The sequence below is a fragment of the Monodon monoceros genome, unplaced genomic scaffold (assembly GCF_005190385.1).
Source record: "Monodon monoceros isolate NGI ecotype Baffin Bay Population unplaced genomic scaffold, NGI_Narwhal_1 Super_Scaffold_6, whole genome shotgun sequence".
Lineage (NCBI taxonomy): Eukaryota > Metazoa > Chordata > Mammalia > Artiodactyla > Monodontidae > Monodon > Monodon monoceros.
Window position 1 is genome coordinate 17,317,786 of NW_021703783.1, and position 23,677 is coordinate 17,341,462.

A 23,677-nucleotide genomic window follows, 5' to 3' on the forward strand; every position below is an offset into this window, starting at 1 on the left:
TAAGAAACAGTGCACAATGACAGTCTTAGAAAGGCACAAAAACTCTTCCAGGGGATAAGTATAACAAAATATGAGGGTTTTTTTCTTACATCTGGGAACTGTGGTCATAGCCCCAAACTGAGACCAATATGTGCTAAGTACCCCATCTTTTAAGTTCAGAAAGCTGCCAGAAGATGGAGCCAGCCACCTCTCTGCAAGTCTTCTAAGTGGTGGTACCCGACCCGAGGAACAGTCCCCCTCCACAGTACAGCTGATCCATACTAAGAAGGCCTGGGAGGAATGAGCATCCCCGGGAGTGCCGTTTTTGCCGTGATGCTATTGCTTCTCCATCCTGCGGAGAGAGGAGACAGTGCTCTCCCTCCCTGCCAACTAGGGAAGAAGGGGGATGGGGGAAGTTCCAAAAGAACCCACTTATAAAAGCACTGAGGGTCTGCATTAAAGAGAAACAGTTATTGCATCCTCCGGTGCTTTGCTGTGCTGGCCCTGCACTCTCTGGGAAGAAGAAACAGACGTGGAAAGAGCTGGTGAGGCTGAGGCGATGGGCAGTGAAATTCCCTTTGGTGAGGCAAGGATGGCGTCTTTCCTCCACCTGAGAAGGCTGCCCAGCAGGCAAAGGAACAATTTGCTCTTAAAAAATGTGGGCAGGCTGTCAGGGTTCACCTGAGAAGCAGTAGTCACCAAGAGAAAGACTGTGAATGGTCTCCTTCCTCCCTGCCCAGTGGGGAAGGAGCAGGCACCCTTCACACTTTCAGCCCAGGTGCTGGAGATTCATGCGGGGTCACACACGAGTTTTCACTGTGCTTTAAAATCAACACAACTGAGCTAAGTACCAAGATAAGACTATCCCAATAATCAAGGTGGATGTAAATCGATAAAATCTGGCCAAGTTGGTCACAGACCCATTAGTGTCAATAAAGGAGAGTAAAGGGTGAGGGTCAGGAGGTAGATTTGACAAGGCATAGTTGGAGCAGTTACCAGGAAAAAATAAAATGACTGTATTTTTACCCCAAAATTGAGGCTCCCCAATCCCCGGTGGACGCGTCCTATTTCCCGCCTCTCTGCTTCCTGTTGAGCTCCCTCTCACTATGGCAGCCTGGCTGGGGGAGTGCAGAGCAGTAGCTCACCAAGTGAGAGATCCCCCTCCAAACCGGGCTGGCTTCTCCGTCTCTTTTATTCCACTGGTAATTGAGTTTTGCTTTCCCCCAAGGACTCATGTATCTTTTAGCAATGCTTTAAAGGGCTTTTTCTCTCTGATATCTCACATATTGCACAGGTTACCCAGAGTCAAAAGATATTATACCACTGAGCTGCGTGGAGTCCCCGTGCAGGTCAAAACCTCAATGGACCAAAGGAGGGACTTGGGCCCTCTCTGGACTCCACCAAATACAGACACACACAGCTCAGTTCTGAAAGTGAAGGTCAACCTGTGCTTGGTTTTCCTCCATAAAAAGGAGCTGAGAGGCTTTTTGGAGCACATAACTGTTCCTATAAATACTGTGTGCTTCTGTGTTCTCTGCAGGAAGGCCCGTGTCCTCCTGGCTACCCGCTTTATTCCCAGGGCCTAGCAACAGTGTCTGGCACATAGAAGGCACTGAAGAGATATTTGCTGAATGAAGGAATGAGTGGAGGAGTGAATGAATGAATTGGGAGTGAATATTTATGGCATGGAGTCTTAATATTAGGCAACAAAAGAAACTACCCCTGAAAGGTATTCCAACAGCTGTGGACAGGCCTTTCAGATAATCCAGTGTCTTTATTCAGACAACAAATACTCCTTAGACACTTAGTAATAAGACTGTGATGAGGGATCTAAAACAGACAAAAACAAGACTGAATCTTTGACCCTAATGCACCAAAACAACAGTATGTATAAGCTGCTTCAAACAGCTACAAGGGGAGAAGGACATGGGAAGAAATGACATAGGCCAATGTCAACACAATCACCCACACTCAACCTCCAAAAACCCAACCCAACAAACTATCATCATGGGATTTTTGTGCCTTTTTACTGCACCTTCACCCCCCACTCAGTGGGTACAATCTGTTCCAGAGTCAAGCTCAAGAGTTTTAATTTCAGTAAACAGGAAAAAGACTCTTAACAGAGTCAGAAAACACAATTTTTAAATTTAAGACAGTTGTAGTTTTCCTTGAAATCTCTACCTTATAGTGAAGCATAGTTCATTTTCCCTTTTAAATTACAGTTTTATTTAATTGTTTAAGTCCTGGGAAAATGATGCAAATGGTTCTATAAAGGCACTGCTTTTTTTAAAAAACCGAAGTATAGTTGATTTATGATCTTGTGTTAGTTTCAGGTGTACAGCAAAGTGATTCAGATATATATAAATATATAGATATATTCTTTTTCAGATTCTTTTCCATTATAGGTTATTACAAGATACTGAATATAGTTCCCTGTGCTGTACAATAAGTTCTTGTTGGTTATCTATTTTACACACAGTAGCATGCATCTGTTAATCCCATACTCCTAATTTATCCCTCCTCCCACCTTCCCCCTTTGGTAACCATAAGTTTGTTTTCTATGTCTGTGAGTCCATTGGCTTGAAAATACGAAAACTCTAACTGAAAAAGATACATGAACCCCAATGTTCACAGTAGCACTATTTACACTACCCAAGATGTGGAAGCAAACTAAGTGCCCATCGACAGATGAACGGATAAAGAAGATGTGGCACATATATATAGGAATATTACTTAGCCATAAAAAGGATGAAATATTGCCATTTTCAGCAACATGGATGGACCCAGAGATTATCATACTAAGTGAAGTCACACAGAGAAAGACAAATATTATATTACATCACTTATCTAGGGAATCTGAAAAAAATAACACAAATGAACTTATTTACAAAATAAGACACTGCCTTTTTTTTTTTTTTTTTTTTTTGCGGTATGCGGGCCTCTCACTGCTGTGGCCTCTCCCGCTGCGGAGCACAGGCTCCGGACGCACAGGCTCAGCGGCCATGGCTCACGGGCCCAGCCGCTCTGCGGCATGTGGGATCTTCCCGGACCGGGGCACGAACCCGTGTCCCCTGCATCGGCAGGCGGACTCTCAACCACTGCGCCACCAGGGAAGCCCGGCACTGCCTTTTAAATGTAGATGACAGACCATGCTAATGGGGAGGATAACCGTGACAGATAAAGGTACATGTTACATAGCACTAAGTAAATTCCTCATAGCTAGGTCTCTGCAATTGAGGGGAGACTGCCACTGTACATATCCAGTTTTATGGGAATCTTTCTTAGTTGTTTTGGCTTCTTGACCAATTTCATCATTTAATGCTAACAATCATTGTATGTCTGACTATTTACGCAACCGCTATCCGCACTGAAATGGAGGAAACCTCAAATCTGCCTTCAGCCAAAGTCAAAGATTTTCTATGAACAACCAAAGAAACCAGTTATAAAGAACTGATGGTGGGGGAAAAAAAAAAACCATCAAGAAACTACTTTTGGAAATTTATACTAAGAAAATAAACGGACAAATGCTTAAGATGTATATACAAGTATGTTCATAAAAGCATTATTTCTAAAGGTAAGAAACTGCAACATGAATCTCCAATAACAGTGGATTACTTAAATAAATTATTAACTATCCTGAAAAAGGAAAAATTTATAGCCATTAAAAAGCAATGATGTACAGCAAGATCATGTTTGACCCACCTCCTAGAGAAGTGGAAATAAAAACAAAAATAAACAAATGGGACCTAATGAAACTTAAAAGCTTTTGCACAGCAAAGGAAACCATAAACAAGGCGAAAAGACAACCCTCAGAATGGGAGAAAATATTTGCAAATGAAGCAACTGATAAAGGATTAATCTCCAAAATTTACAAACAGCTCATGCAGCTCAATATCAAAAAAACAAACAACCCAATCCCAAAATGGGCAGAAGACCTAAATAGACATTTCTCCAAAGAAGATATACAGATTGCCAACAGCACATGAAAGGATGCTCAACATCACTAATCATTAGAGAAATGCAAATCAAAACTACAATGAGGTATCACCTCACACCAGTCAGAATGGCCATCATCAAAAAAATCTACAAACAATAAATGCTGGAGAGGGTGTGGAGAAAAGGGAACCCTCTTGCACTGTTGGTGGGAATGTAACTTGATACAGCCACTATGGAGAACAGTATGGAGGTTCCTTAAAAAAATAAAAATAGAACTACCAAACGACCCAGCAATCCCACTACTGGGCATATACCCTGAGAAAGCCATAATTCAAAAAGAGTCATTTACCACAATGTTCATTGCAGCTCTATTTACAATAGCCAGGACATGGAAGCAACCTAAGTGTCCATCAACAGATGAATGGATAAAGAAGATGTGGCACATATGTACAATGGAATATTATTCAGCCATAAAAAGAAACGAAATTGAGTTATTTGTAGTGAGGTGGAGGGACCTAGAGTCTGTCATACAGAGTGAAGTAAGTCAGAAAGAGAAAAACATATACCGTATGCTAACACATATATATGGAATCTAAAAAATAAAAAAAGTTATGAAGAACCTAGGGGCAGGACAGGAATAAAGACGCAGACGCAGAGAATGGACTTGAGGACACAGGGAGGGGGAAGGGTAAGCTGGGACGAAGGAGAGAATGGCATGGACGTATATACACTACCAAACATAAAATAGATAGCTAGCGGGAAGCAGCCGCATAGCACAGGGAGATCAGCTGGGTGCTTGGTGACCACCTAGAGGGGTGGGATAGGGAGGGTGGGAGGGAGGGAGATGCAAGAGGGAAGAGATATGGGGATATATGTATATGTATAGCTGATTCACTTTGTTTTAAAGCAGAAACTAACACACCATTGTAAAGCAATTATACTCCAATAAAGATGTTAAAATAAAAAGCGATGATGTAGATCTACATATACTGTTACTACAAAAATATTCACGACATGCTGTCAAATTCATTATATACACACACGGAGGCATTGAATGGTCTGGAAGAATATATACCAAAATATTAGCAATGGTTCTCTCTGGGTGAATAAATGTCAGTCACTTTTACAAATGAAAACAGTATTGGTCTTATATTAAATGCCAACTTTGAGAAAAGAACTCTTTAAAGAAGCTCTTCGATTTCTCATATTCAGTATTTGCCAAATATTGGGTTGGCCAAAAAGTGCCTTCGGTTTTTAAGTAAAAATAAAAGACACATTTTTCCATTTTCACCAAGAACTTTATTGAACAACGTATTCGCCCTTTTGTTCCACTACCTTCTGCCATTTTTCAGGCAACTTCCTAACTCCATCTTCCCAAAACTTTTTATCTTTTTGAGCAAGGAACTGTTCCAGGTGCCTTTTACAATCTTCCAGGGAATTGAACTTTGTTCCATTAAGGAAATTTTGTAAAGACTGAAATAAATGGAAATCCGAAGGTGCAATGTCTGGTGAATACAGTGGGTGAATCAGAACTTTCCAGCCAAGCTGTAACAGTTTTTGCCTGGTCATCAAAGAAACGTGCAGTCTTGCATTATCCTGATGGAAGATTATGCGTCTTCTGTTGACTAATTCTGGACGCTTTTCATGGAGTGCTGCTTTCAGTTAGTCTAATTGGAAGCAGTACTTGTTGGAAAGAATCACTTGGTTTTCCGGAAGGAGCTCATAATAGAGGACTCCATTCCAATCCTACCATATACACATCACCACCTTCTTTGGATGAAGACCGGCCTTAGGTGTGGTTGGTGGTGGTTCATATCGCTTGCCCCACGATCTCTTCCCTTTCAGATTATCGTACAGTATCCATTTTTCATCGCCCGTCACAATATGTTTTAAAAACGGAATGATTTTTCCTTGCATTTAAGTAGAGGATCGCAGGCAGAAATACGGTCCAAAAGGTTTCTTTTGCTTAACTTATGTGGAACCCAAACATCAAAGCAATGAACAAAACCAAGCTGGTGCAAATGATTTTCAGCGCTTGATCTGGATATTCTGAGTATGCCAGCTATCTCCCATGTGGTATAACGTAGACGGTTCTCAATTAATGTCTCGATTTGATCACTATCAACTTCAACTGGTGCACCCGATCGTGGAGCATCGTCCAGTGAGAAATCTCCAGCATGAAACCCCACAAACCACTTAAGACACGTTCAATCAGTCACAGCACCTTCTCCATACACGGCACAAACCTTTTTTTGCGTTTCGGTTGGATTTTTACCTTTCTTGAAATAATAAAGCATAATATGCCGAAAGTGTTGCTTTTTTTCTTCCATTTTCAATATTAAAATGGCTACACAAAAATTCACCAGTTTTTATAAGTCTTTTTTAAAATGCATGCTGATATGACAGCTGTCATATACAATCTAATAAAATTGCTTTGAATGAGGTTAAAGGCAACTAAGTGCTACTAGAGCCATCTTATGGGAAAAAACGAATGAACCTTTTGGCCAACATATCTTTTCAATATCCTTTTTAAGGATCCCTTTGAAGAAAGTAATTTGTTCCAATGGGGTAACATTTTTTTTAAAAAAGAAACTCATGGTAAATAATTTTTTTTCCAAAATGAAAATCATAAATCTATTTTATCACAAGTTTGTAAGTTAAAAATTAATTATATGAGAAAATGTTAAAGCTATAATGTTGAATGATTAAAAAGGATATAAAACTAAATATACAAAATACATAAAATTTAGTAATAATACACATGTAAACAAATACACAAAAAGAAACAGTTACAATGAGCACTTCTGAGGAGCACGGAATTATGAGTGATATTTTTTTTCTCCTTTTTCCTACATTTAAAATTTTCCTATAATAGGTATCTATTACTTCCAAAATCAGACAAATAATAAACACTATATATTTTTTAAATAAGCGTGAGGGACATAAAATCATGTACATATTTGTTTTATCAATAATTGAAACAAGCACTTTGTTCAAAACAAGCCCTTTCTCATTACACTCACTTGGAAATAAATCTCTGGTTTTTTGGTCTGTTACTCAAGCCCTGAATAATGGAGACCGTGTAACTCTGAATTCATTTCAGCTTCCTTCTGGCACCTAATTAAAGGAGTGGCACAGCTCTTATGGCTTTGGCAGCTTCCCTCTCATGCTAGAAGACGGTCCAACACAAAGGGGGAAAATTGGTTGCTTTGAAACTCAGCATGATTATCTAAAACAAACTCTCACCTTTGGAACACAGTACTCAGTTTCTTATTGACTCAACTAATGACACTAGACTTGACAATAAATTCTATAAAATCATGAACCATGTCTAACTTTCATCACTGTATCCCAGCACCTAACTGGCACACAAGAGGCATTTACTAAATGTAGATAAATGAATGATTGAATGAATGAATGGGTGATTTATGACTGGGGTCTGCTCTCTTCCTTAAAATTCTGCTGGCCATTTTACAGCAACCTTAATACTAACACTGTGGAGGAAGAAGTGTGTCATAAGGTCACATTTCATTGTCATACATTCCATTACTAAAAGTGCAATAATAGGCATAGGATGTGTCCCAGGAAGCAGCTTTTCTCATCATTATGGCTTAATAATTAGCAATTATTCAGCACTTAATCCTCCCAAGGTAGGAAGTGCCACCCATAGATAAGGCTCAGAAAAGCCAGGTAAATTTTTCAAGGTCACGAAGTTAATAAATGACAGAACCCGTAATAAAACCTGATTCTATGGGGCCCTGAAGTCCAGGCTCTTCCTAGGTGGGAGCAATCATCTTGTCATCTCACCAAGCCAGCCTGAGAATGACTATGGCTTGCAGATTATCATCATAACCTACGAAGCGAGCTGGCATATTATACCATGTTTCAGATGACAAAACAAAGGAACAGAGAGGGTAAGCAGCTTGCCCAAGGTCACAGAGCTCCCAAAAGAGCCAAAATAGAATGAAAAGCTAGAAAGTATTTGACTAGAAATCTATCAACTTCATCATAAGGGACTGCATTAATGATCCACAGTCAGCATCACTTCCGAAATGATTCACAACTATGATGAGAAAAAACAAGCTTTGAGAAAAAAAGCTTGCTTTACTGAGTTGCTGCCTAGGCATTTTACAGTATGATAACCCTGCTCACACCCAGAGTCTGGACATTTTGCTGAGGACTCGCATTTAGGATGCCCGCCCTAAGTTCCCTCTTTGCTTTTCCCCAGGCACCTTTTAAAATAACAACTTAGAGTTAAGCCAACAAAAAGTTCCAGACCTCTGCCCCAACCACCTTATAAGTAATAGGTGTTTGTTACCTTGCTTTCTGTCTCCCACTCTTGAGCTCCTGGCCTGGGACGGAGGGCTGCCCCTCCCCAAACTCACTGTTCCCCCTTGCTTCTGGGATCTGTAAGTAACAAATCCTAGACTCCACTTCCTTTGTATGAGTGTATTAAAACCGAGTCTTCAATCAATACGACCACGGGTTTCACCTCCCCAAAGTGGACGCTGGACGCTGAGGGAGGTACCTATCCCCACAGTGGGGAGCTTGTGTCTCCTGATTCAGCATGTTATTAGTTTGATATAACAGCTCTGGCTTCCTAACAGAACTTTGTCAAAAGACAAACTGGCCATACGCTACACTAACATATGTAATTATTCAGTTGATCCAACCAGCTGCCTAAACACTCCTCTACAAAACAAAGACAAATAGGCTCCCACGTGGTAAAAAAAAAAAAAAAAAATCCCTACTGGCAAGGCAGAAGACAAAAGTGCAAATTAACAAACAGATAAAATATATGTTCTCTCCTCCTGTCCTTTTCCCTGGACAAATATACCTGTATAACAATCTGGAATGCCTGATTCAAATTGAGGCTTCTCAAACTCCAGCAAGTCTGGTACTGGAACATGGCAACACAGAAAGAGCCACCCCTCCCCATGTGTACACGTGAAATCCACCCAATCCCATACCCAATTTCCTCTCACTGCCTCCCATTCTCGCAAAGAGCTGTTCCTTGGCCAACCCTTGGGCCTAGGAGTGCACACAGCAGTGGGACAAGCCAGGAGGAGGAATTGGGGGAACACTACATAAAGGCAGGCAGGCTACGGAGTGGGCTTGAGTCATCTGGGCTGGGAATTCCAGGGTCTACAGAGGCCCCATTGAGCCTTGCCTGATTGAGAAGGGGTGAGACCAGAGGAGGAGCGAAGTGAGCTCCCCCCTAAAACACAGGACACAAAGCATGGGCTTCTCTTGCCAAGGTCTAAGCGGGGGGGGGGGGGCACTGATCAGCTCACACACAAGCTTTCAATAGAAACTTATCATAAATCTCCCCAAATGCATCCCCTCTCCCTACCCTTCCCTAGAACCAAGACCTGGCCGTCTATCAAAGTAAATTCATTCACTCCTCTTCCAGTCATCAAAGCATTTACAGTTTGTCGTTTCCAAATGTAGCTGTTAATTGCATGATATTTTCTGAGTGTTTTAAATCCTGTCAATTGGACTGATTTTGTTTCTCTAAAGCAGTGATTCTCAACCAGCAGCTACTTTGCCCCCTGGGAGCTATATCTGGGGACATATATGGTTGTTTCATTCCGTGGATGGTCACTGGACAAAGGCCATGGGTGTTGCTGAATATTCTACAATGTACAGGACAACCCTCCACAACAAAGAATTATCCAGCCCAGGATGTCAGTGGTGCTGAGGTGAGGAAACTCTGTTCTAGAGTAGGAACTCTTTGAGAGGATGCCATTTACTCCTTCGGTCCCCAAACAGCCAAGCAGAGTGCTGGACCTCGATAAATCCTTGCTGGCTGACTAGCTAACTGGTCCCACTCCATTCTAAAACGTTCAGTCACGCAGTAACTCAACAAAAATGAGTGTGCCAGGAACCACAGCTCAGCTCCGGGGATGCAAATATGAATGAGTCGGCATGAAAGGCAGACAAATAAACTGGTACTTTTAACACAGCTTGAGAAATGCACCTGTCATTACCAGCTATTTCTATATTTACCTGTTTATTATCTCTCCCCTCGTTAACCTATAAATTTCAAGAAAGTAAGGGTTTTGTTAAGTTCACTGTTATGGTTCCAGCCCCTTTTACGATAATAGTGGTAGATACAGTAGTAGATATTTTGGATCAATAAAAAAATGAAATAATATGCACAAGGCTTTTTTTTTTTTTCCCTGAAGGAGGAGATTCTAACACATCCTGGGGAGGAAGGAAGGAAAGCTGCCTTGAGGAAAGCTAATGCGGATTAAGCACTAATTACACTTGGCCCTCGGTGTCCGTGAGGGAATGGTTGCAGGACTCCACCCCATCTCCCCACCCTCCCACCCCGCACAGACACCAAAATTCCCGGATGCTCAAGTCCCTTATATAAAATGGCTAGTATAGGATGCCCTCCATATCCGTGGGTTCTGCCTCCGAGGAGTCAACCAACTGCGGATCTCGAATTTCCATCCTAGGCTAGTGGAATCCGCGGATGTGGAAACCACAGATTCGGAGGGCCGACTCTATGTGCCAGAAACGGTTCTCAGCATTTTCAACGTATTACCTATTCTAATGCTCACAACACTCCTATAAGAAGCCACATTTTACATACGAGGATATGAAGTCTGATTTTCTCCAGAACACAACAAATAGTGGCAGCAGGGTTTGAGGACAGCTAACTTTGGAAACTTTATTCTTAACCACTGCAACTGCACTGTGGAGAGATGAGCAAGAATTGACCCCGTGAAGGGCGGGCCCTGTGGCCTTGAAGGAAAAGCATTCGGCCAGAGGGAATGGCGCAAGCAGAGCCAACACAGCCTGGCTTATTTCAGGGACTATTTTCAGGTAACTTATTTCAGGTAACTTTTACCAATATGACTAAAGCATAAGGAGGAACACTGATGGAAGATGATGGTGGAAAAGTAATCATGGCCAGATCATAAGAGACATCAGCAATGCCTCATTTCCCCGAAGATTATCAGGGAATGAGCATAAGGCTTCGAGTCTAATAGCTGTGGGTGGAAACTCAACCCAATCACTTTGTTAGTGGTTCTCTCTGAACCTCCATTTCCTCAACTGTAAGACAAAGAACATACAAATATCTACTTTATAAAATAGCTATGGGAACAAACGTAACTAATACAAGCACTAAGAACTGGACCTGGTACACGTCATGAGTCCAAGCAATGTTAATGACTTACGTTTGTTATTGCATTATTGCTGGTGGAGTTTTTTCACATGTGTAAATCTGCGGCATAATGGTAGCTTATTTTCGTAAGCACCACATTAAACCAGCTTTTTCCTAAACTACTTTTACAGTGAATTCCACAAATTCCCCACTTAACAAACATAAAACTTACATCCCATATACACAGATGGCTGCACCGCTCCCCTCCCCACACCCAGTGCCCTTCTGCAGCCACCAGGGCAGCTGTGGAAACACCCGAAGCTTCTGGTAACCACAGATTTAAAATAGGGACAGAAAGGAAGCTACATAAAGCTAGAACTGCTTAGAGGAGTGTTTTTCGTTCAGGATTTAGAAAGGGAAAGAGAAACAGGACTACTTAGACTGATGGCCCCCAGCCAGTGAACAGACAGGATGCTCACAGCACTCCGGTGTTATCCCCTTTCTCCAGATCCACCAGGAACAGTGATGTGCCACCTCTGCTGATGTCGACACATGGCCAGTGCCCTTGGATACTTGATGTCTGTTCATTTCTCATGAGCTGCACCTTAAGCCCATTCAGAGCTTGTGACCTGGTGTCCACCTGCCTCCCAGTGTGCTTACTGCTGTGCTCGCTGTGGGCGACTTAAGATCTTTCCCACAGGAAGCACACCAGACACTTGCCCACCTCCCTGTCTTGGCTGTTGCTGTCCTGTCTGCCTGGAACATCCTTTGCACTCCCCTCTCACTACTCCCCCATCTTACCATCCTTCAAGGCTGAGTACAAATACCACCTCCTCTCCAACTTCCCTCCTTCCCCAGAATCAAGTGCCACGTTCTATGAATCTCCCCAGCCCTTTGTTTGTGGTTCAGTTGTTTAAGGGCCACATATTAAACAGAGGTACGAGGCAAGCATCCTTTTAAATGCTATCTGTACGCTACCATATGATTTTCACTATAGACCTGTAAAAAATGATTACCAACCCCATTTTACAAATGGGGAAGGTGAAGCTCTGAGAGTCGAACTTGCCAATGGTCACACAACCAGAAAGGAACTCCAACCATGTACTGACAGTTCTCCAATTCCTAAGTTTTTCACTCTGTTGTGCTGCCTCTCTTTAATGGCCCTGTTGCCAGGTGGTTAGTTGATTACATACATATACACTTGTCACAGGGACCAGGGCATAGTCATCTTTGTAAACGCGGATAACAAGGTACCCATACAACGTTCTTAGAAGAATTAAATCAGACAGTACATTTAAAACACTTAGCATAGTGCCATGCACATAACAAGAGCCTATTAATTTGTTGGTTTTGTTGCTGCTACCATGTCAGGTGCCTTGCACATAAACCGTGAACAGGAGTTTATTTCTGAGGAACAACCAAAATGGGGAAGGACCTGACGGAAGAGACAAATACCACTTTGGTTTGGCATTTCCTTGTACTACGTGATTACTCAATCAGAAGGAGCAAGAGTTTTATAATAATTTTAAGTTTCTATGATAGGGTGAATTGACTTCTTTATCTTTCTTAGACTATGTGGGTGATAGGGAAACTTCCTATTTAGCAAAACTCTTGCAACTTTGTTACTTTCTTGCTGCCCACCACCCCACCCCCCCAAGCAATCTGTCAAAACTCCCCTCTGAGAAGTCAGCACTTAAGTTCTAAGGTTGGAGAAGAAGAAAATCACAGAAGTAAAAGGAAGCACTGAGGGCAAAACGGAATCTGAAATTCTGATGCTTATAAACCTAGTGAAACACTTTCTCTTGTCCTCACAGGATTTTACAAGACTTTAAACCATCACATTTCCTTACTCATAGGTTTTTGTCAGTCGCGCCCTAGGAGGAGGTAAGCTGTCTCAGAGGAAGCAATCCATGCATCCTGTTTACTGCTATCCCCCAGGGCCTAACTCATACCTGGTACATTGTAGTCACTCATTAAACATGGGTTGACTGACTGGCTGCAATTATTTGTATGTATGTATATATGAATATACATATATTTGTACATATACATACATCATTCCGTGGTTTATGGATAAATGTGTATACATCCCCACACGTAAGTGCATATTGTACATTTATGTATGTGTGTTTGTATTTGTGGATAAGATATTTCAGACTGGCAAACACAAATACCTGTTTGCCAAAGTTGTGTCTCCTTAACACAATAAAGGCCTCTGGCTGACCTAATAGCTAACGATCATACTCTGTTACCCACATACTAACAATCTAGATGTTAAAAAACAATTAAACATGCAGAGTAAAAAAAAAAGTTTTGACTTAACAAACCATGACACTCTGACTATCTTTTAAAATCCTCAACAAACCATGATACTTTGACTATCTTTTAAAATCCTCGTCCCTGTTCATTAGCTTCAGTGGGGAGGCGTGCGGACAGGCGAATTTGAACCACTAATGATTCGCTGCAAATCTGGCAAGTGAAACATTCCAAATTCCTATGGCCTGGTCAAATGTCCTTATTAAAGTTGTAACGTATATTAACTTATCATTGACACTGTCTAACAATTAGAATGACACCGCTGACTAGTTATATGTGCCAGACACTTGGCATCAGTTTTTTTATCTAAACTTTGCACCAACCCTACAAGGTAGATGCTATTATCTCTATCTATACATAAGGAAACTCAGACTCAAAGAGATAGAGTAACTTGCCAAAGATCCTCTGCTGTTTCCGTAGTCATGGCACGGTCAGTCTAAAAATTCAGGATTCTCCTCCAAAGCCCAAACTCTTTTCCATGCACAATGGTGCCACTTACACAGTCTTACGGACACTAACTTTGAGGGGTATGTGTTTAGGCAGTTTGGGGATTTTCATAAGTATTTCTCTGCACAGAGAGACTAGACCAAATGCCAGCCAAGCACACTGAAGACTACCCCCAGGCTATAGACAACAAGAGGCAAGTGTGTCTCAGAAACAACCAGCCTGGGCTTCTCAGAATGTGAAGCATTTTCCACTCAATTATGTCCTCCAAAAGAAATCTATTCTCTAAAAGAGCTTCATTATTGCTCCTCCTATAAAAAAAAAAAAATGTACTCTTTCATTGCAAACCAATGGGAAGCTCTTAACTCATTTCCTTACATTACTTGAAATGAAAGTGCCTTCTGTCTCTAGAGAAAAGAATGGCTGCACGCTATGCCTTTTGAGTAGAACAATCAATACCATGAAGGTAAGAGAAAATTAGCTCTTATATACTTTTAAGTGGAGTGGGGTTATTTTTAAACTTAATGATAGCAGAATTCTAAACAGAGAGACAGAAGGAACGTCTTCCCTCGCAGCTTAAAGGCGAATTCAGCTGCCTTTCCCTGCAAGCTTTGGCTATTATCTCTTTGACCTTTCCAAGAGCAGGCCTGAGAAAGGGAAGGAAACCATATGTTTTAAAAGTCTGTTTTTTTAATTTACAGATATTTCTGAACACTTGTAACTAACAGTAGTGAAGTTGGCTCTCACCTGGCCATATACGGCTTGGAAAGATCCTATGCAGAGCAAAGGAAAGCACTCCGTACCCCCTGTGCACCTCCAGACCACAACCATCACAGGAAGTGCCACCACAGCATCTTCAGCTGAAGGGACTGAAGATGAAAGGGGCTCCTGACAGTGGGAGAAGCACCAGGGTACCCCTTCAGCACGAGCAGGAAGGCAAAGAAGCGGAAGCAGCTTTGCCTCACCTCCAATCTTACCGCACGACCCCTGCTGCCAAGAACTCATCTTTAGACCCTTAAACTGAAATTCCCAGAAAAGAAGGGAAACTACAACCTCTGAGCGATGCTCAGAGGTTGATTTCCAACCTGGTTTTGGCTTTTTTGTTTGTTTTCTGATTTCAAGTCCCCACCTGAAGTCCCAGCCTCCAGAAGGCATCCACTGTAAGCCAAGCAAAAGAGCTGGGAGCTTTAGAGCTTTATGTGACCAAAATCCCAGCTCCGACCCTGCAAAGGTACATGACCTTGGGGAAGTAACTTCTCCTCTGAAGATTCAGTTTGTGGTTGGTAAGATGGGGATATTAATATCTGTTATTAGAAAGTCGGTGAAACTCCAGTAAAAATCACTCAGTCCCCGGCTCTTTAGGAGGTCATCAGTAAGTGCCTTGCGTTTGTTATGGGCATACTGCACAAAGCAGCGGGAGCCAGGCTGGATGTCCATGTTTTCACTGCCCATGACTCCCTCATTAGTGACTTATGTTACCAACCATGCACCAAACCCCAGGAAGACGCCTGGTACCTGCTTCTAGTTCTCTACAGCAGAGCCCGAGACAAATTCTCATTAAGTTCAAGGGACAAAGTTAGCCTAGATTCTTCTTCCCACCGGTTATCGGCAAATCGTTGAATACAACTCAGGCTTGGGAAGAAATGCATACAGACTTTCCATGGCCAAAGCAGGTGTCTGCACATCTCCCGGGGTAAGGTCTGGGGAAGGGGCCCTGACTAATGTCTCCAGGTTGGGAACGACAAAGAAAGGGAATAGGACAAGAAGGACGGGATGAAAGGGCCTCTGCAAGGCGGTCCTCGCCGGTGACCCTGTCCTCGGCGTCCCGGGAAGAAAGGACACGAGCTGGGTGGAGACGCGAGAGCAGGAGTACCTGAAGACTCTGGCCGCCGTCTGGTTCCTCCTCCACGCCGTGCCCTGTTGCAGCACCCCCTGCACAATCTCCTTCTCGTTGGGCAGTCGGTAGACGGGAAAGATGTAGAGCCAACAGAGGACCACGACGCAGAGGGCACTGGCTCCCACGGGCAGCCGGGTCCGCGGGAACTTCCACGCCAGGACGGCCATGGCCCCTCTGGACGTGTGTCGCCGGGCCCGCCCGCAGGGGCTCATCGCAGCCCCCGGGTCCCAGGGTGGCGGTCGAGGGCCGGAGCCTCAGCACTAGGCTAGGCGCAGGGGCAGCGGAGGATCCCCCCACCGCCGGCCCCCCATGCACACACACCTTTCGCTTTCGTGCTCGCACTCGCACGCACGCTCCTTCGGCGCCCACAGCTTCAAAGGTCGGCGCAAGGATTTTTTCCAATGCAACTTTTTCGAGGATTTCTTTCTAGGGGAAGTGCCCCGGGAGCAAGTCACGAGCTACAGCCATGGTCGCTCCCCCTGAAGAAGGCGGGCGCCGGGGTCTCCGAGAGCGCGGGGAGCGGCGGCGGCGAGTCGCTCCCGCCGGTTCTGCAGCGTTACCGTCGCCCTCGGCGTGGGGCCGGGGAGAGTCTCAGCTCCCTCGCAGACATCTGGTCCGCGGCGCCCCCTTCTGAGCGATGCTCCTGCGCCCTTCGCCGCCTCTCCCCGCCTCCCGCGCTACTGCGCTGCCAGGCACCCCCCCCCCCAGACGCGCTCCCCGCGCCGCGCCAAGTCCTTGGAAATTTCCACGGCGGCCCGGGACCGCTAGCCCGCCCCGGGCTTCTCCGCCTCCCCCGCCAGGACCCCTGCTTCCCACCCCTCCCGGAGAAGAAAAGAACTCGCTTTCATCAGTTAATTCAGCGACGCGCCGCAGCCTTCCGCGGCGCCCGGGACTTCGCAGACAAACGCCCGGGGATTGGTGGAAATCAAGGTCTCCCCTCCCTCCCCCACCCGCGAAATTGCCTCCTTCGACCCGTTCAGATGCGCGACGCTCGGCTGGAGAGCGCGCCCCTCTCTCCCGCCCTGGTCCCCCGGAGACAGAGGCAAACAATACAATAATGATAATAACCCTCCCCTAAAATGTGTATACACAAATCCCTGAGTGTGGCCGAGACTGGCTGAAAGCCTGACCCTCCGACACGCAGCCGGCGCGCCGGGGCTGTCACCCTGCCGCCGTCACCCTCGGCTCTCTCTAACTGGTTGGTTATTAACCCGCAGTGAGGCGCGAGGAGGCCGGCGGAGATTGATTCCTTCCTGGGCCCCCACCCCCATTCCCCGGTCCCGGAGCCGCGGCTCCAGCGACACCCGTGCGCGCGCGCGCTCGCGGGCACACACGCAGACACACACGGGCACACACGCTCGCGGGCCCGCACGCGCGCGCACGAGGAGGTGCGTGCACACCGGGGTCCTCCGCCTCGCCTCCGCCCTGCAGGGAAAGGCGCTGCTGCATCCAGATGTGCAGGCAGCTGGTGGCCCAGCAAACAGACCTCGGGACGTGACAATGCCTTGGAGGCGCTGTCGCCTCCTCTGCCTTTTAGATGCAAGGGCCGTTTGTTCTTCGACGTCCTTCTCTCTCCACCGACCAGCTTATCGCAACCCCGACCTTGGAAAAGCGCCACCCGCCTGGACCTGCCGAGCCCAGGGACACACAGTTAGCCATTTCTGCTACCCCGGAGACCGGCGAATAGCTCGGCTACCTCCTAGCGGTTGCCTAGTCTATTTGCTTAAGCGTCTCGTCAAGCATGATGTGTGCAGGGACAAAGAAATCCAGCAGCCTACTAACCAGGTCGCCTTCGTCATCACGAAACCAAAATTTAGGGCCATAACTTCAGTTGCTCAGCCGACCAAGCTGCAGCTCCCTCGGACCTACAGTGAGTTTTATGTGGCCTGGTGCATCTTTCTCCACTGAGAGATGGGACTTGAGAAGTTGATGGAAAGTTATTTACCAAAAAAGACCACCAAAGTCTCATTCCTCCCTCTTAGGAGAACGGCCCACTGCCCTCCGGCCTGCAAGCATGCCCCAGGAATCCCTCCTACTTGGGTGAATCAGGGGAGATGAGAAAGCATAAAATCCCAAAGTTACATCCTATACAGTGGAGCTTAATTGAGATTCTTTGAAATAATGATTACCTGCAAAGTAGTCCTGCAAAGTACCCAAACCACCTTTTTCTGTTCTGGGAAGAGGATTGTTAGGGGCCGGGGGTGGGGGAGTGGGGGGAGGGAGGGGTACAAGAGGCCAGGGAAATCTTTCCCATAGTTGCCAGGCTGTGGATAAATCATCTACCTCCTTTGTTCCAGTCATTTAAATAGAACACAAACTATCTAATTTCTCTTTTCTTCCCCTAGTCCAAGGGGTACTCCTGTCCCAGTCCAAGAGATACAAATAAATAAGACAACAACCAAAAATATTGCAGTTAGGAAGGGGTTATATAAATGTTTCCCCATTGAATGTCATAAAAAAATGCAGCAAAGTTGTGCCTTAAACCAAGGGTTTTCTGTGATGCAATGTGCTGTTTTTCCTTCATCTGAAAACTAAGATTCTCTTACCCTTGTTGACTCCTGCCCTACCCTACAATCCAACTTCATTCCCTGCTTCTCTGGAGCATGAACATCGAATCCAGTCAGACCATTGCCCTTCCCCTTCCAAGTCACACAGGCATCGCTTTTGTCACTGTGTTTGTGGTCCACGTTCTTCTTTCATGAGATACCTTTTTTCTCCCTCCATACAAATCCAGCACATGATTCAAGGCCAAACCCAGTGGCTAGGAATTTCTCCCTGCATGTGTTCCCAGACCACCTGAAACATAGGCTTCATAGGTAGGAACTCAGTAAATGTTTCTGCTTTCTGCTGCTATTCCCTTTGACCTCCTGATCTGAATGTCTATAGTATTTGCTGGCTCTGACAGTTGATTAAACACTTAGATGTGCAGTGCTATGTTGCTAGCATTTTTTACATGTAGCTTTGCCTCAGCAACGGGGCAGAAAGAGTATTTGGTCTCATATGTCAAATGACAAGCCTGTGCTTTTGATCCAACGGAGGACTCCACATGACATGCCTCCATGTCTTGGGGAAGAGCAGGAACAACATTTTATGTTTTTTTCATATTCCTCCAGGTACAATCTCAGGCTAGAGTACATACGTACTCAACAAACAATTGTTGCTTGGTTGTTTGCTTGAGAATTTGAGCGTCTCAAATTTATTTGGGCTGCTGCTCAGGCAGCACTGCTAAGGACATGTATAAACCCCCATGTTTAATGTTTTAAATAAAATATGTTACCTGATATTTAGCTCTCTGGTTTATACAACTTTTAGGAGGTAGTTTAGGTATTGTTTTATAGTTCTGCATCTGGGTACACAAGCAGGGTTTGCTCTATAAATGTCTTTTGCCGGACCAGTCAACATGATGCGCAAGACTACTTGATACCATAAGTAAATTTGATGGGCAGCACTTTTGTGACATCAGAGTTGTGGGGAAAGCTCATGTAAGAGATGAAGCCACCACAGAACTGAAGCTTTGGAAAAGAAAGGAAAAGGAGACCCTCACACTGAAAAGTTGAGAGAAACCAAGATGAAGGGAGATGATCAGAGTGAATGGGTCACACGCAATTTACAAGCTAGCTAGGATGCTGACAGTGTGTAGGCAAATATTAATAGTCACGTAGAAGTTTCTCATTAGAAGACTAAAGAGAATTGTCAATGAGCTGAGATTACAAAATTCAAAAATGTCACCCTTTCTTCAGTCTCCTCTCAAGTTCTTGTTGTCAGAATGACTTGGAATTGAAAGATGAAAGCAAAAACCATGCCCTTTTCACAACCAGTTACAATACTAAAGCAAATAGGGTTGTAAAATGAGAAAGACTCTGAATATAGATTATCTGAATAAATGCATTTGCTTATCTCCACTCCCTCTTATGACCCCACTTAAAGAACAGTAAAGGAATAAAAGAGGCGTAAACTCAAAAGAACAAGAGAAAAGGAAAGCACGCATAAGCAGGCAAGTTATGTCAAAAAGTGCACAAGCAGGTAAGTAGCTGAAGAGTGATAACTGATTGATCAGAATGGAGAAACCCCTGGGCCTTCAGGTGATATTGTGTGTTTGTGCGTGTGTGTGTGTGCGCGCACTCGCACAGGATGGGGGAGTATAAATTGAAGCCAACAAGAATCAAGCTAATTTGCACTATGGAGCTCTCGAAAGGCTCAGAATTTAGAAGCATCTGGTTCCTCTGAAGATGGAGGTGATGGATGAAAGAAAATAAGAGGTTTGTCTGAAAGTCTTTAGAAGGAACAGTGATATCTCTAAGAACAGTGTTATCCTCTAGCCTGACTTAACATATGAGATTACCTCTCTAGAGAGACTGACCAGCACAAAGGAGAAAACCTACAGATTGTGATATATGCAGGAGGTCTCCATCCAAACAGCCATATCCCTGCATCACACCCTATGGTGAAGCCCATCAGTGATAAGTTGTACTCACACAGACCCACTGGCCTCTTTGTTAGGCCTCAGTCTTAAATAAGAGTGGGGAGTCAAGGATCCCAGGCAGCTGAAGAGTCTTCAACACGAAAGCAAAGAAAAAACAAGCAAACAAAAAATTGCAAAAAAATAAACCCAGACGGGGAAAGAATAATGCAGAAAACATAAGGTATCTTGAATAAAAATTATAATGAGGAGATTGGTTCAACATGGCAGAGTACAAGGATGGGCTCTCACTCCCTCTTGCGAGAGTACCGCATCACAACTAACTGCTGAACAATCATGGACTGAAAGAAACTGGAGCTCACCACAGAAGATACCCCACATCCAAAGACAAAGCAGAAGCCACAGTGAGATAAACCCACGCACTTATGGTCAACTAATCTATGACAAAGGAGGCAAGGATATACAATGGAGAAAAGACAGTCTCTTCAGTAAGTGGTGCTGGGAAAACTGGACAGCTACATGTAGAAGAATGAAATTAGAACACTCCCTGACACCATACACAAAAATAAACTCAAAATGGATTAAAGGCCTAAATGTAAGGCCAGACACTATAAAACTCTTAGAGGAAAACATAGGAAGAACAGTCTTTGACATAAAAGACAGCAACACCTTTTTTGATCCACCCCCTAGAGTAATGGAAATAAAACCAAAAATGAACAAATGGGACCTAATGAAACTTCAAAGCTTTTTCACAGCAAAGGAAACCATAAACAAGACGAAAAGACAACCCTCAGAATGGGAGAAAATATTTGCAAATGAATCAACGGACAAAGGATTAATCTACAAAATATATAAACAGCTCATGCAGCTCAATATTAAAAAAAAACACAACCCAATCCAAAAATGGGCAGAAGACCTAAATAGACATTTCTCCAAAGAAGATATACAGATTGCCAACAAACACATGAAAGGATGCTCAACATCACTAATCATTAGAGAAATGCAAATCAAAACTACAGTGAGGTAGCACCTCACACCAGTCAGAATGGCCATCATCAAAAAATCTACAAACAATAAATGCTGGAGAGGTGTGGAGAAAAGGGAACCCTCTTGCACTGTTGGTGGCAATGTAAATTGATACAGCCACTATGGAGAACAGTATGGAGGTTCCTTAAAAAAAATAAAAATAGAACTACCAAACGACACAGCAATCCCACTACTGGGCATATACCCTGAGAAAACCATAATTCAAAAAGAGTCATGTACCACAATGTTCATTGCAGCTCTATTTACAATAGCCAGGACATGGAAGCAACCTAAGTGTCCAACGACAGATGAATGGATAAAGAAGATGTGGCACATATATACAATGGAATATTACTCAGCCATAAAAAGAAACAAAATTGAGTTATTTGTAGTGAGGTGGATGGACCTAGAGTCTGTCATACAGAGTGAAGTAAGTCAGAAAGAGAAAAACAAATACCATATGCTAACACATATATATGGAATCTAAAAAATAAAAAAAGTTATGAAGAACCTAGGGGCAGGACAGGAATAAAGACACAGATGCAGAGAATGGACTTGAGGACACAGGGAGGGGGAAGGGTAAGCTGGGATGAAGTGAGAGAGTGGCATGGACTTATATATACTACCAAATGTAAAGTAGATAGCTAGTGGGAAGGAGCTGCATAGCACAGGGAGATCAGCTCGGTGCTTGGTGACCACCTAGAGGGGTGGGCTAGGGACAGTGGGAGGAGACACAAGAGGGAGGAGATATGGGTATATATGTATACATATAGCTGATTCACTTTGTTATAATCAGAAACTAACATACCATTGTAAAGCAATTATACTCCAATAAAGATGTTAAAAAAAAATTCTATGTCCAGTCAAAATATGACTCAAACCTGAAGGTAGAATAGACTTTTCAAAAGCAAAGCCTTAAAAACTTTACTCCCATGCACTTTTTCCTGGGAAAATACTGGAAAGACTCCACTAAAATAAGAAGTTTACCAAGAAAAAATGAATGAAGGATCCAGGAATCCAAGGCTCTCATGCAGGAGAGGGACAAAGGAAATTCCTAAGGAAACAGCTTAGACTCAGATCAAAAGAATAATCAATAACTTCTGGTTTTAGCTCAATATTAATTGGAAATTGTAACTCCCATCCTTCCAGGAAAACTGAGCAAGCTGTAAATCAACAACTTTTCTTGCACCATCAGAGAACTGAGGTCACAAGGTAAACCACCAATCTTGAAACATAGTCCGATCCAGAGCCAGAGCTGAGATCTGTTTATTTGGAGCAGAAGATGTGGAGCCATAAACTGGTAGGAACAGTCCAGAGTAACTTGGAGTCCCACCAGGTTCTCAGGGTGACAAACTGAGAAAGATCCTCTTAGGGCTCTGGTTAGGGTAAAGAAGAGTAATCATTGTAAAATATGCTCAGAAGATTCTGCATAGCAAAATCCTACTTTCTAAGGAAAAAGACCTTATAATAGCCTTATCCCATCTGGAGGAAGGGCATTCCTCCTATTTTAACCCACAGGTGTCTTCCTGCCTCAATTAATTTGAGAAAATAAAACTATGAAACACCTATGAAGTTCACAGCCCAGGGACACAGGCCTTCTAAAAGACTGAAATTTAACCAGAGTATCATGGAACACTTCTCTTCTTACACACATTACCTCCAGGCTAATAAGTTTCCAATGTAATAACAGGGGATTACAGCTGAAAAGTTACAAGATGCATATTCTCTCTGAGGAAAGCACTTAGGAAGCCCAAAGTCAATAGATGAGTCAAAACAAGTGATATTAGAGAAATTTGAAGCCTATGGAAATTTGGAGCTACTATGAGCATTAAACACAGGCAAACACCCAGCCAAATTAACATAAAACTTTACACTAAAGGCCTAATTATCTTTATTTCTATTACTCAATACATCATGTCTGGTTTTCAACAAAAAATTGTAAGACAAGAAAAAAAAAAAACTGTGTGAATTGACAAAGCAAGGGTCAGAACCAGACACAGCAAAGAACATATGATCCAAGTGTAGGAATTATCAGACAGAATTTAAAATCACTGTGATTAATATGTTAAAGGCTTTAATGAAAAAGGTAGACAACACGCAAGAACAGATTGCTAATGTAAGAAGAGCAATAGAAACTCTAATAAAGAATCAAATGGAAATGCTGGAAAACAGAAACCATAATGAAAATAAAGAATGTATTTGATGAACTCATCAGTACTGCATATGGCTGAGGAGAGAACCAGCAAGCTGGAAGACAGGTCAAAAGAAAATTCCCAAACTAAAATGTGGGGCAGTAAATAGTTAATTCAAAAGGTGTTAAAGGAGCTTCCTAGAGGATGGCCAAGACTGAGGAGTAGGAAGACTGAGCTCAGCTCCTCCCATACTCATACCAAATTTACAACTATATAAAATATTATATATATATACATATATTAAAACTATACACAATATTCTATTGATAATAAAGAATAGAAGACTAGCAGAAAAGATTTTCTATAACTAAAAGTATAATGAGGGAACCACAACAAGATGGGTCAAAGGA

At 43.4% G+C, this 23,677-nt stretch overlaps 1 protein-coding gene across 2 annotated transcripts in view; it reads right to left on the minus strand.

The window, feature by feature from the left end:
• The window catches only part of ST8SIA1 (ST8 alpha-N-acetyl-neuraminide alpha-2,8-sialyltransferase 1), a 152,232-nt gene extending 135,839 nt beyond the window's left edge, over positions 1–16,393 (minus strand). The window contains exon 1 of one of the 2 annotated variants that reach the window (XM_029204628.1): positions 15,666–16,393. In XM_029204628.1, coding sequence (XP_029060461.1) covers positions 15,666–15,901 — 236 coding nt within the window. In that variant the 5' untranslated portion in view covers positions 15,902–16,393. The remainder of the gene's footprint in view (positions 1–15,665) is intronic. The other variant, XM_029204629.1, reaches the window with a different exon arrangement.
• Between the last annotated feature and the right edge of the window lie 7,284 nt (positions 16,394–23,677).